Here is a 12,993-nt window from a genome sequence, read left to right as displayed (position 1 = left end):
TCGTAAAATCACCTATGGGTGATGCCCTGCTCATTCTTGAGTGAGGGTGAGGAGCTGAGGAGCCCGTCCTTGTGGGACGGGTGGGGAATGTGCTTGGGGTGGAGCCCAAGCCAAATGCAAAGTTGGATCCCCAACCATGTGCTTGTGCAGTGGGTTGGCTTGAGAGCAGGGGTCTGTGAGTCGCATGGGTGGCCATGAAGGCCGAGTGTTGGAGCGACTGCAGACAGAAACTGAGGGTTGGCGATTACCCCCACAGAATAAAATTGCCAATCCCAGAGCTAGTGCATCCTGGGGGTGGATGCTGTTGTGCCTTGTAGCTAGACTACAGCCAGAGAAGGCCAGGAAGCCTGACGGCTCCTGGTGTGTATAGCAGATGCCGTGTGTGATTTCCCCTCCCTCGTATGAGCAGTGCCTTCGGCAGCAGATTTGGTGGCTCATCTGCTGGTACCAATATTGTCTTTTGCACTTGGTGGTGCCCTGCCTGGACTTATTTGTGTTCTGTTGTATTTTGTTCTATTGTATTTTGTTATATTTGATGTATTTGCTTTTGTGGGCATGGCTGCATTGTTTGTTTGCTTAAAATTGTATATATATGTATAGCATATGGCAAAACCTGAGGGGTGGACTGTAGGGTAAGAAAATGTCAGGCTTTTCTGCCCTTCCGCCATCAGGATAGATGATGGATCCTTGTCCTGAATGCATGCCTGATGGCGGCACCTGGAATAGGGTGTGGGCACAGGGAGATGGATTCAGCTGAGCTAAGACTGTGCTTTTAAGGGCGGCGTCACGGGGGACGCTAGCAGCCCAGCCAGCAGCAGCAGACCTGAAGGAGAAGCCGAAGCAGAAGCAGAGAACGCCAGAGAGCCCAGATAGAGTGAAGACTAAGTAAAAGGCTGGGAGGCCTGCAGCCTCCCACCCCAAGCCAGCACCCTGCCTGCCATATGCCTGGTGAACATGAAATAAAAAACTGCAAAACTACTGAGGACTATAAGACCCCTTTACCCGAGCAGAATGGGAGCAGAAACCAGAGAAGCAGAGAGAGGAGACTACAAGAACAACCAGAGAGCCCGGAAATAGTGAAGATTCACTGGGGCACTGCCAACCTCCTGGCCCCCTGGCACCCCTGCCTGTTGTGTACCTGGTAAAATGTAAAATAAAGCCTGAAAAAGGCCACTGAGGGGGCTCCAGGACTTCTCATTTACCCTGTCTGCTCGAGTCATAGAGAACTTGCTCTGTGCCTTCCTGCCGCTATCAATCTCGAGTTGCAGAACCATCAGTCAATGAAGCCACTGACTCGAATTCCCCAGAGCTTCCAGCACTTGCTTCCTGGTTTTGTCCTATGTATATTGGTGTTTTTAAAACGATAGTCCAAGGGCAAAAAAAAAAAAAAAAAAAAAAAAGTCGAATACCGGTCGATAGGGCACAGGGAAAGGATATTTGGAATTCACAATCTCTCAATTCAGCCATTAACTGAGGCACACACCCCAAACTCCCTAATAGGTACAGTTGTTTTCAGTTTTGGAAAAGGAAGATGGAATAATAGGTATTCATTTGGAACATCGGTGGAATTCAGACACCAAGCTGAGTGACAGAGGCAAGAGCTGAACTGAAGCCCTGGGACTTGCTCCATACTGATTTAAACTGGCAGGTAAAATTCCACTTGTTTGGGGCCTCCCTGGTGGCGCAGGCAGTTGAGTGCAGCGCTGTAAAGCTGTCTGCAGCCTCTGCAGTGCCAGTTCGATCCCTGCTGGCCTCGGAGCAACCCACATGGGGAGCAGACCTCTCCTGTCTCACCTGCTGCTCCCCTCAGCAGTGTATTCCATCAGTCTGCCTGTTCTGTTCCCACTGTCTCTGGTGAATCCTCTCATCCTCCTGCCCATCTGGCCTGTACCCTGGCTCTTGTATTAAAAAAAAAGAAAATCCCACTTGTTTGATCTACACGAACTAAAATTTGGGTTCTGGGGCCTTTGGTGGGAACCAAGCTGCCACCCAGTTGCACACTAAGGCATTTTAGGGTCTTCATTTTTTTGTTCTATTTCTTTTTTAAAGAAGAAAGATGAAAATATCCGTTATATTCCCTGAACCCTTGTTCCCCTCCTCACCTCATTTCTATCCTGTAAAATGTTTTGAAAACTAATGGTGGAAAGGAAACAAAAATATGTTTAAATACGAGGGCAAAGCATTTAAGAAATTAAAACAAAATGGTCATTTATTGTTTTTAATATGTAGTCAAAGAAGACAGCAGTATTACACAAATTGCTCCCTTCCCCCCTTCTAAAGTCCCCAAATTGTTGACTCCAACTGAAATTGAGAAAACATGATTTAATTCTGAAAAAAGTAATCAAGAGAGAGAACACAGGTAACATTTGGTCACCACCAGCTTCCAGATCTTTAAAGATGAGTTTTGTCACCATGACAGCTGATACATTGGCTTTTTTATAAAATATTTACTAGGAAAAAAATAAGATTTCTCACATACTGAAAGCAGAACCAGAAAAATTACAGAAAAACTTGGTTTAAAAATGATGTGAAGTAAACTTTAATGAATTATTGCAATCATAATGATCCCAGGTAAAATATAGATGGCAAATTAATGAACTGTAAGAAAATACATTCAAATTCGTAATTAATCTTACTGTGAAAATAATCAAGAAACTTACAGAAGTATGTAGCATCTGAATTATTAAATTTCAACCAAGGATTTCAATGAAGGTGTCACCTCTTTTGCGATCAGACACCATTAGTGCAAATTTAGCTACGATCCTTTCTTCATTTGCAGGTTCAGGTATGTCAAGCATGAGGTCACATGAAGTATGCGTGTGTTATTTTGTCAGGAATGAATGCAGCCTTGGTATGTCTCGTTGACATGGCAAAGGAAATAGGAATGATGTCTTGAGGACTGGAGTAAATTCAAAATGCTATTTTCCAAGCCTTGTATTAGATGGAGTTTTGGAAGACCTCTGCAAAATTAACCTTCACCTGAAAGACGTGTCCTTGATTTGACATGCAGGGTTTTGGAAAACAGTGGGAAGCAAATTTCAATATGCTGTACTTACCCACACAGTCTTTCCTTTTGTTTGGGGTGGACTGAGTCTAGAGGGTCAGATTTTCCCCAGTGTTCTCGTAGCAGCACCACAGTGAGCTTTGTGATTTTGACAAAGGGCACAATTATACCCATTTTGAAATGCATTTACAAATATTCTGCATGCTGGTGCAACTGGCATAAAACACAGACAGCCCCTCGGGTGCCCAAGCTCTCCTTTCACACTTCAACATTTCAAATGACTACAAGCAGAATTACCAGAAACAGTAGTAAATTCCTGGCACTGGAGGTTCCCATGATCCCAGCTGGCATGCAAAAAGGACGGTCTCTTTTTTCCACTGAAAATAATGTACTTCCCAGGCACCGTCCAAATTCCTCAAATGAGGCAAATGAGAGATTTGTTTTGACCAACGAATGAAAAGACTTTCCCCTTCTCAGTTAGGGCCCTGAGACTCGGTTATAATGTACACAAAATGTCTGTGCCTAGAGAGATTTAATTCATTTCCCTAAAATGATATTGAACACTTCTTAAGTAGGAAGCTCTGATTTCTCTTAATGGTATTTTCAGAGTAGCCTGGTGAAGGACACTTAGTTTGACTTTTTATTTTCCAGCCACAAATATGACAATCTGAGCATGTTTTTGTTCAAACTGTGTTTGAAATGGTAGCTTAGGGTTGAACACAGTGTCTCGACAACAGTGCTTGAGTCTGTGTCCTGAGATGGACAGACTTCACAGAGATCCAGCTCTGTGTCTGTAGGTGAAAGTGCTCTTTCTTATCCTCTCAGCAGGAAAATTATTTTTATTTTATTTAGTGCCTGTGTGTGGTTGGCTGTCTCGTGGTCTCTGGCATAAGGGAAACAAAGAACATAGTTATGCCTTGTAAATCAGAGGGAGATAAATGGAAAGTCTCTTTTTGGTCATTAACCAACCATAAATAACTCAATTCTCTAGACCAGGGGCCTCAGTGATTTTAAGATTAGTGCCATGAAAGAAGTACTGGAGGAAGATGGCAGCATTTTAGATTAATCGAGAATATCCCTGATTTTTATCTCCAGAACATCATGTTTCTTAGCATAACTTTTAAGATCTATGCTCCAGTATCTGACCTAAATGTGGACTGATACTCATTGACTTTTTATTTGCACATAGCTCTGAGAAAGTTGAAATGTCTGCTTGACACTGTATTTGGGCTTTATTTTTTCCATGAATCACCTCCACCCACCCAGAAGCATGTTTATATTGCTCTCCACTTCGCAAACTTCTAAAATTAATTTCATGTTATGTATCTATTCAATAGGCACAGAAGGTTTATAGTTTCTAGATCGGTAGGTGATATTTTGGTCGTGTGTGTGTGTGTGTGTGTGTGTGTGTGTGTACGTGTACATATATATGTGTGTGGTAATACTAGGGAAAAGACTGTTTTTAAAACCTGGCACTCCAGTGGGAATGAAAGAAGTCACTGAAATTTTTAAGTGAATCAAGATGAATATATCACTGCCTGCCAAATCAATTTTTTCAACTTTATTACATTAGGAGAGGATATTTTTTGTAATTCTCAAATGTTAGTAAACCTTAGAAATTAGAAAAAGATGAGTAGCAACATATGATTTGCATTTTCCCCCCAGCCTTTTTATTCTGGATTTAAAATAACAATCTTTCAGTGCTGGCAGTAATTTGGAAAATCACTTCTAGTAACAAGTTTTGAGCATTTTATTCCTTTAGACATAATTTGGTCCTTCATAAAAAGGTGTTGTGGAGAAATCAATGATGATATAGTCACTACATCAGTTATGACGACTGATTAAAAATTACTAGGATAATTATACTCTGCAAAAATTTTCTGAAACCTTTGTGTGCTGGATAGTTTAAAAGTTATGTCAAGCAATAAACAGATGTGTTAAAATTTAAGTTGAAATTAGAAGATCAGCTTATGATGTAAAGTAGCACTTATTGAATGTATTGACAGTGGGAGAGTAGAAAATCATATACACACTTGACAGTCTCCATGATTGCCTTAAAAGCATTCACTTCAGGTGTGCTTGTCAATATTTTACAGCCTGAGACTTCATAATCAAGGCTTACAGTTGTGTATTCATAGTAGCAACATATAGTAAATACTTATGAATGCTTTCAGTATCTTTTAGCAAGGAATAAAGGGAGGTCTGATATTCTAGTTGGATTTTTGATGTTAGTTCTAGCAATATTTACAAGGGGATGTCTTTGTATAACTTCACCAAGTTTTGCAAATTGGTACAAAACACATACAAATACAAACTGATAGGACTCAGTTATTCACAGGACCTCACTAACCCTAGAGCAAAATTGACATAAGGTACATCAAATAAGTAGGAACTTTGGTTTGATAAATTGAAGCATTTCACCACTGAAATTTCCAATTTTCAATTACTTAAGACAGCCACTTATTTTTGTAAGGAGTGATATTATCAGAAAAAAAATCATTATCAGAATTAGAAAGTTCATCCAGATGTACCTAAAATTAGATGTCCAAATTTCAACTTCTATGCATATTTTGAAGGCAAAGATAAAAGAACAATATTTGCAGATGTATGAAATGACCAAAAGAAAACTCCTCAAAGCAAAATCTCTGAGATACTGAAGTTGTATGACATGAAGTCTTCAGATTGAAGCAACAATCCCCATAACTGCTATTACATCAGTAAAGCACAATTGCCAAACAGTTTTACCTAAAACTCCAAAAAGCCAATTCACAAATTTTCAGTGATAATCTTTGAATCTTCTCCAATAAATTTGTAAAACTGAGAGATGGAGAAATAAAGATGATGTTGGGTATGTAGTCAGACTCGCAAATTTTACAGTGCAGTCCCCTTTAATTCAAAGAATTTATGATTCTGAGTCTCATAAAGACTTTTATGATGAAGATTAAGGGACAGACAGAAATGTATCTCTTTTTGCTGATATAATCCAGTCATTTTGCCAATTTCACCCAGGGTCACAATTGGATATGTGTGACAGTATGTGGCCTACTGGTATACAGCCAAGCTTGAAATCTGCACATACTTCATAATGCATGGGGCCACTCCCAGACCCTTCACTTCCAACAAAGACTCATGATGCCCAAAATGTCAACAGTGCCAAGGTTGAGGAAACCTGAGATACTCTAATAAAAGACAAGCAACCATATACAGCTAAAGTGCAAATGCTTCTTTGATACACTGGTGTTTTGAAATACCTTAAAACTATGCTGTTGATAGTTTCAAAAACCATAACAGAAATATTGGTGCAAGAAAGTGAACTATTAACCGTGGTCAGAAAGAATTCAAGTGACCTGAAAAGTTGTCCTGGGTTGGGGACAACTAAGGATGAGTAACTTATTTTTTTCATAAATGATATTAACAGATCATATGAAATAGAGCAAACAGCACAGATGTGCAGTGATGTATAATATTTCAGAAACAGTCTTCAGGCAAGTACTTAATAGTTCCCTATATTGAACAGAAAATTGGAATTGTAAAGTGGATAGAGTAATATTGATCCTACCTACTGGCAAAGTATTTTGACGATTTCACTGCATTACAATTATCAGCTGACATGCCTGATTTCTCACTATTTATATTTATCACTATATATCTATCACAAGATCTAGCGAAGGAACTTGGTTCTAGAAGGTGCTCGATAAATATTTAAGTGAATTGAGTGGTTGAATGAATGAACAATTAAAGGGATGAATCAAAGTGCTTTATAAATGTAAAGTGCTTTACAAATACATAATGTAATATGTGTATGTAATAGGTAGTGCTACAGACTGTATAATATTTGCTAAGAGAGACTTGGGCAAAATGTTCAAATTGTTTTAAAAAGCAAATAAAAATTGTGAGTATATATGTAGTGAGGAAACATGGTATAAAGATAGTTTTCAGGTGCATTTGGGAAGAAATGAAGCAAAGGCAGAGTACTTTTAAATAGCAAAATATAGTACTGCTAACTTAGATGGACCACATGTAGGAGTAGAGGAAGAGAGATACAAAACCAAATAGACTTTGTAGTAGCTAGAGCTTGACTTCACTGGTTGTATAAAAATGGCACCATTGTTACTACAGCAACATGAAAGAGTTAGATTGGTCCAATGTTCATCAGTAGAAGACAGAGCAGTCAGTGCAGCAGATATAGTTAGACTTCAGATTGTCTGTGCCTTCCAAGCTGCTTGGTCACCCATACATGCTGACAATGGGGTGTAGGCAATGAGAATCGAAACAAAAATTACCAGTAGGACTTTAAGTTCAATACCTGGTTCTCACTCTGGGAAAATCACTGTATCTTTTGGGGGCATCATTTTCTTTTTCTTTTTAAAAGACTCATTTATTTATTGCATGGAATAACTGGGGCATAGGCCAGAGGTGGGGTGGTGAGAGGATTCACCAGAGACAGAGTGGGGAGCAGAACAGGCAGATCCACTGAAATACACTGCTAAGGGGAGCAGCGGGCAAGACAGGAGAGGTCTGCTGTGCCATATGTGGGTAAGCTCCCTGGCAGGGATCGAAATCAGGCAGTGATGGTGATAGTGATAGTGCTGAGACTTAACCCCTAGACCACCAGGGAGGCCCTGAGACTATAATTTCCTAATCTGTATGATGGAAAGGATGTATCAGATGCTTCCCATGAGTCTGGCATATGGATGCAGATGCCAAAGCATGGGTGTACAGTGAACAGGAGGAGAAAAAGCAAGTGCAGTCTTTAGGAATTAGTAAGGCATATCTTAGTAAAATATCTGAAAACTGCCTAAGGAAATACAAAGCAAAATGACTCCTAGGAGGAAGAAACCATACCCATAGGGTTCTTTTTATCCTAAGTTAATCTAATTTAAATATTAATTCTTATCTTAGGATGTAAGTGTCTTAAACCAAGCATGTGTTTCAGCAAAACTTTTGTCAAATGAGCAACAGACTCTTGGGGTATTACCAATTTTATACTCCTTCAAAATGAGGAAATAGCATAAGATTTTTTTTCTTCCAATAACTGATAAATCACACCAATCTGAGAATACACATTATCTGTATATGATGGCAATATAATTATTTACAATTTTATTCCTCTTATACAGTCTGTACTTGCAAATTTTTACATATAAAATTAAGTTCCATGTATTTTTATACTTTTATGTGGCATTTGTGTCCTATCTGTATTGTGGGGTTAAAATAGTGAAAAACATTCGAGTATTTTCCTCTGAAGAAAAGCCTGCTGCTCAGCTCTTGGGCCTGCCTTTGCTGTAAAGAGTAAGCTGAGAAATTAACTAAGAAGAACCAAGAGAGACCAAATGACTACATAACAGAGAACTGAGCCAGTTTGAAGGTTGCCCACAAGAGACATGGCTATGAGAGAACAGAGAACTGGGGCAGGTAAAGAAAATATTAAGATGGAAAAAAAGAAAATTTAAGCCATTCTGCTTTATGTTTTAAAAGTACTCTGGTATTTTCTCAAGAAATGAGAATTGATGGAATTTTCTTCAATACACTTTGTGCTGGTACTAGACCAATACATGTGCTTTACGTGTGTTAAATTGACATCAATTTAAAAAGTACGTACACTGGTACATTTAGTCAATCTACTTGATAATAATCTTGAAAGGGAGACAGGACAAAAATACTTTTATTTTCCAAAGTTGCAGACTGAGACTCATGGAAATTATTTTCCCCAATAACAGAGTGGGAAACTCAAAGTGGGGGCAGCTAATATTCTTTGCATTACTCCATGCTATCTCTCTGTGATTTAAAAAAAAATTCAGATATACCCAAGAAAAACCAAATCTTTTTTCCCCTGTTCCTCCTTTTTATTCAAGGAGAGGGAATTAAAAAGAAAGACCTCTAGCGCTCTGGGTGATAGAATTTTCTCGGTGATGGGAATGTTTTGTATTGTCCAATATGCTAGCCTCAGACATAATTGGCTAGTATGGCTGAAGAAATACATTGTTATTTCATTTATTTAATTAATTTAAATAGCCACATTTGACAAGTGGATATAATATTGGACAACACAGACCTAGAAGTTACATGTGAGACATTAGCAAATGCCCTAGGTTTCTCGAACTAAAATAATAATTGGGGTTAAATTAAATATTATAATTTAGCTTTAGATTTCAATTTGTTAGTATAACTTGAATTCCAAAGCATTCATAAATAAACCAACATTGTGCTTTCTGGTGGACTCAAGATATTTTTTCATGACTTTTAATATCTTTAATTAATCATTGAATATTATTTTTATAAATTAGGATGAATTAACTAAGTACCTCTGTAGCACCATTTGATTTCTCCAGAAGTGTGCATAATTTTAATTTTTAAAGTTGTTACTGTTACACCCTACCCATGATAGTCATAGTATATTAAATAACAGATGTATCTTTTTTGATATGTAAAGTTCATTTTGAATTTCCAGAAATTTTGTGCATGTCTATTCTTCCTTTGCAGTATATGGGCACCAAGAACAAATCATAAGTATAAAGTAGAATGAAAATTTCATTAAAAATAAGGATTCCCCTTACCACTAGATGATTGCTATAGAATAAGAATGTCTCACCACCTTGAACTCCTGTTTTATTAGGAACTTTTTCCTTAAGTCAATAGCCTTTTTCCTTCCAAAAAGTATTCCCTATTACTTAGTGCTTTACTTCCCTGGACAATTCAGAGTTTCATGTTTGTTTGTTTTCATAGCATTGCCAATTCTTTTGAATCAAAAATAAGAGATGAGCTCTGAAGGGTCTAGAGATAACATGACTACTTCAAAGAATTATGTAAGGAGTTGGATATATATACAGGTTTTATACATCTGTCAATCAACTGCTATTGGAAACCACAGCTACTATGAAAGCTAGTGAAAGTAGCATCATCTTATCCTAAAAGGAATCGTCTATGTGTTCCTTATGCTTTTGTAGAATACCAGTTGCACCAGTTACATTGGCAAGTCATTTGGTTATTGGTATCTGCATAAATGTACTCCACAAGAAATAAGGTGGAATAGTTCATGTAAACTGAACATAGCTGCAGCAGAGAGATTGTCATCACACCCTTCAATTACTTTGCTTGTCAATTTGTTTGCAATTATTAAATATGTAGGTTCAGAAAATAATTACCACCCTCATCAGGTACTTAAAAATATAAAGCAAAATATAAGTGATGGAAAATACACTAGTTTGGACAATTGTGAAAATGTCCTTTCACGTAGACACTGTATATAGACATAATCTGTTAGTAAAATGCCACTTAGGAGACATCTCAGCTTCTTGATACCTGAATCTGCAAATGTTGGACACTACACCCTACAAGAACCAACAGCTTGTTTTGGCACTGGATGTAAGTATCATGGGTCGAGATGTTGATGGAATTGTACACACAGTACCTGAACTAACCTTTAGGAGCTTGGTATATATATATGTGCCACATTCCTCCTCAAGGGATGCCTCTCCTTTTATGGGGAAATTTCAAAATCTGGATTGTGATTACATGGCAAATAACAGGCCCATCTAAGGAGCTTTTGCATCTGGATTATTTGGCAAGGGAAGGAAGGGTTGATACAAATGAAAGAGTGGCTCAAATAGGCAGGAAAATGATTGGTCCTGCAACTAATTGAACCAATTTTTCTAAGTGACATAAAAATATTCTAATATTAAGGATTATTTTACAACTCTATGGAAATATGCTGTAATGCATCTGCATTTGTTTTGTCTTGATGACAAAATGCACTCAGAATCACAAGAGCCTGCCTTGTGTTAGTTATAAACAAAAATATATTTATATATATATTTATGTAACTACTATGTGCTTTAAAGAAAATTACTGTATGATTCAGCAGGGTTCTTTCATTCTTTTTATCACCAGGGATATGTTGACTTGAATGGCTTCTTAGACAGGAATTGACAATGAAATGGGCCTTTAGTACTGAAACAGCAAAAAAGTTAAAAAAACAAAACCAAAAACACCTGTTTAGAATCCCTTATTCCTTTTTCTTTTTAAAACAATTTAGGAACTCTTCACATTGTTTCTTTGTGTTTCCTCAGCCAAGAGCAACTGTGGCTTCATTGGACTTCACAGTTGGAAAATGGAGGCAATTATTAAAAAAAAATCAGATGTTTTACACCAAGGTGGGAGAACTGAAAACCTCATTTGCCATTCCTGCTTTCCTCATCCTTAGCTAAAAGTTTAGAAATTTGGTCACAGCTCATAGAAAGGGCATTCATTAACATTCATTAACAGGGGAAGAGCAAGGCATAGTTCAAGCCTCTAGTACAGATAAAAGAGCCATCCATAAAGTAATGAACTTTTGTGAACAAGTGGATTTAGACTAGAAAAACAAAATTCTTCCACCACAAATCTGGTGAAAAGATAGAAAATTTCTTAAGTTTGTGTTTTTCCTCCTGCATGAGCTATTTCTTTCAGCAATCTTGATATATTCGTCATTGCTCTTTTGCGTAGAAGGGTTCAGGTTTTGGAACACAGTTATCTTTATGATATCAGATAAGAATTTGAACAAAGGTGGAGATCCCTCGTAAACTAAAGCTTTAGAATTTTTTTTTTTCTTGATCCCTTTGCAACCTGCACCTAAGCCAATAGCATTATAATCTTGTCATACTTCTGATAAGTCCCCAGGAGATGTTCTGAGTATAGATGTCTTTCCACTAGAGAATTCTATGTTCAGTGGTAAATGATATCTTGTATAAATTTTAGTTTTTCTTTTACCCTTCCTGGGCTGGGCTCAGGAAATCTCGTCTCCTTCAGGCTGGAGCAGCTTAGGGCTCCTATGAGTGAGTGTATGTGTGTGCATGTGTGTGTGTGCGTGTATGTGTGTGTTTGCTTGTTTGTCTTAAAGGTATAGGCAAAATTTAGTCTTAACACCTGTAAGCCAGCACTGGTGCTGTTCTGTCCTAGAAATTTTAGCACTGCTCTGATACAATAAAACCTTCTTTCTCTCCAACTGGTTCAACTTCAGCATAGGCAGGATGGCCAGAACCTCTTCGAAACTTCATTGCTGGCCATCTGCTTGGGCGTCTCTGAAACAGAAAATGTAAAAATAATGAATACCAGAATGATGATCATATCATCTGAAAAATATATTTGCCAAATATGTAAAATTAACTTCTGAATTAAATTCAGTGACACATTATCTCCTATTATCACCATAGTCAGAATTATAGACCTTCAAACACCACACTGCATCTCCATATGGCACTACTACCCGCACCTGTCAGGGAGTCTATTTGCCATCCCTGCCCCCTTGGGTTGAGGGCTCATCAAAGATGAGGGTTATGCGTTATATGTTTTTATGTCTAAAAGATTCTATAAGCAAACCGAACTGTATAGACAAGTTTTCTTAATATATAAGCACTAACACTTTCTCTTCTCTAGGAGTTAATAACACCACTTCATTTCATTCATCGATTCAATCAAAAACATAAGGCCATGAAGTTTTGCAGTTCTTAGAAACGTGTTTCAAATCTGGTGCTAGACTTGCTAGCAAATACACTGAAAGAAAAATCACTTAAGAAATTATTTATTAAGCTAATATTTCCCATATGACTTTTTGTGCCTGAAAATGAACAGATGTCATGCCCCGAAAACTGAATTCAACATCAGAGGGCATGAATGATCTCAAGTCTGAGTAAATAATTGCAGATGTAGACACTAGCCCTAAAGTACAGTTTATTTATATTGACAAAAGGAGTAAATTTCTCCCCAGGACTCTGTCCGGCAAACAAACCTTGTGATTTACAAATAAAAGTGATGAAATGAATTATTAAGTTAGAGCAGCAGTAATCACTAAAATGCATTTCTCTGGCACGGTAACACTAGAAACTGTTACTCCATTTATCAGCATGCCTGTGATTTTGGAGTAAGATAATAAATATTGAAGGCATTTTATTTCTAAATTTAGCTAAAGAATTTTAAAGTAAAAAGTGTTAAATATAAGTGTCGATAAAATG

General features: G+C 37.7%; 1 protein-coding gene across 2 annotated transcripts in view; it reads right to left on the bottom strand.

The window, feature by feature from the left end:
* Positions 1 to 2,272: 2,272 nt before the first annotated feature.
* The window catches only part of PLXDC2 (plexin domain containing 2), a 397,075-nt gene continuing 386,354 nt past the window's right edge, over positions 2,273 to 12,993 (bottom strand). For both annotated transcript variants that reach the window (XM_054695116.1, XM_054695115.1), the window contains one exon: positions 2,273 to 12,063. In XM_054695116.1, coding sequence (XP_054551091.1) covers positions 11,947 to 12,063 — 117 coding nt within the window. In that variant the 3' untranslated portion in view covers positions 2,273 to 11,946. The remainder of the gene's footprint in view (positions 12,064 to 12,993) is intronic.

This window comes from Talpa occidentalis, unplaced genomic scaffold (genome assembly GCF_014898055.3).
Source record: "Talpa occidentalis isolate TD23 unplaced genomic scaffold, MPIMG_talOcc4v2.1 talOcc4.14, whole genome shotgun sequence".
Taxonomy (NCBI): Eukaryota; Metazoa; Chordata; class Mammalia; order Eulipotyphla; family Talpidae; genus Talpa; species Talpa occidentalis.
Note: the sequence above shows the minus strand (reverse complement) of the source record. Positions and strands in the feature narration are given on the sequence as shown.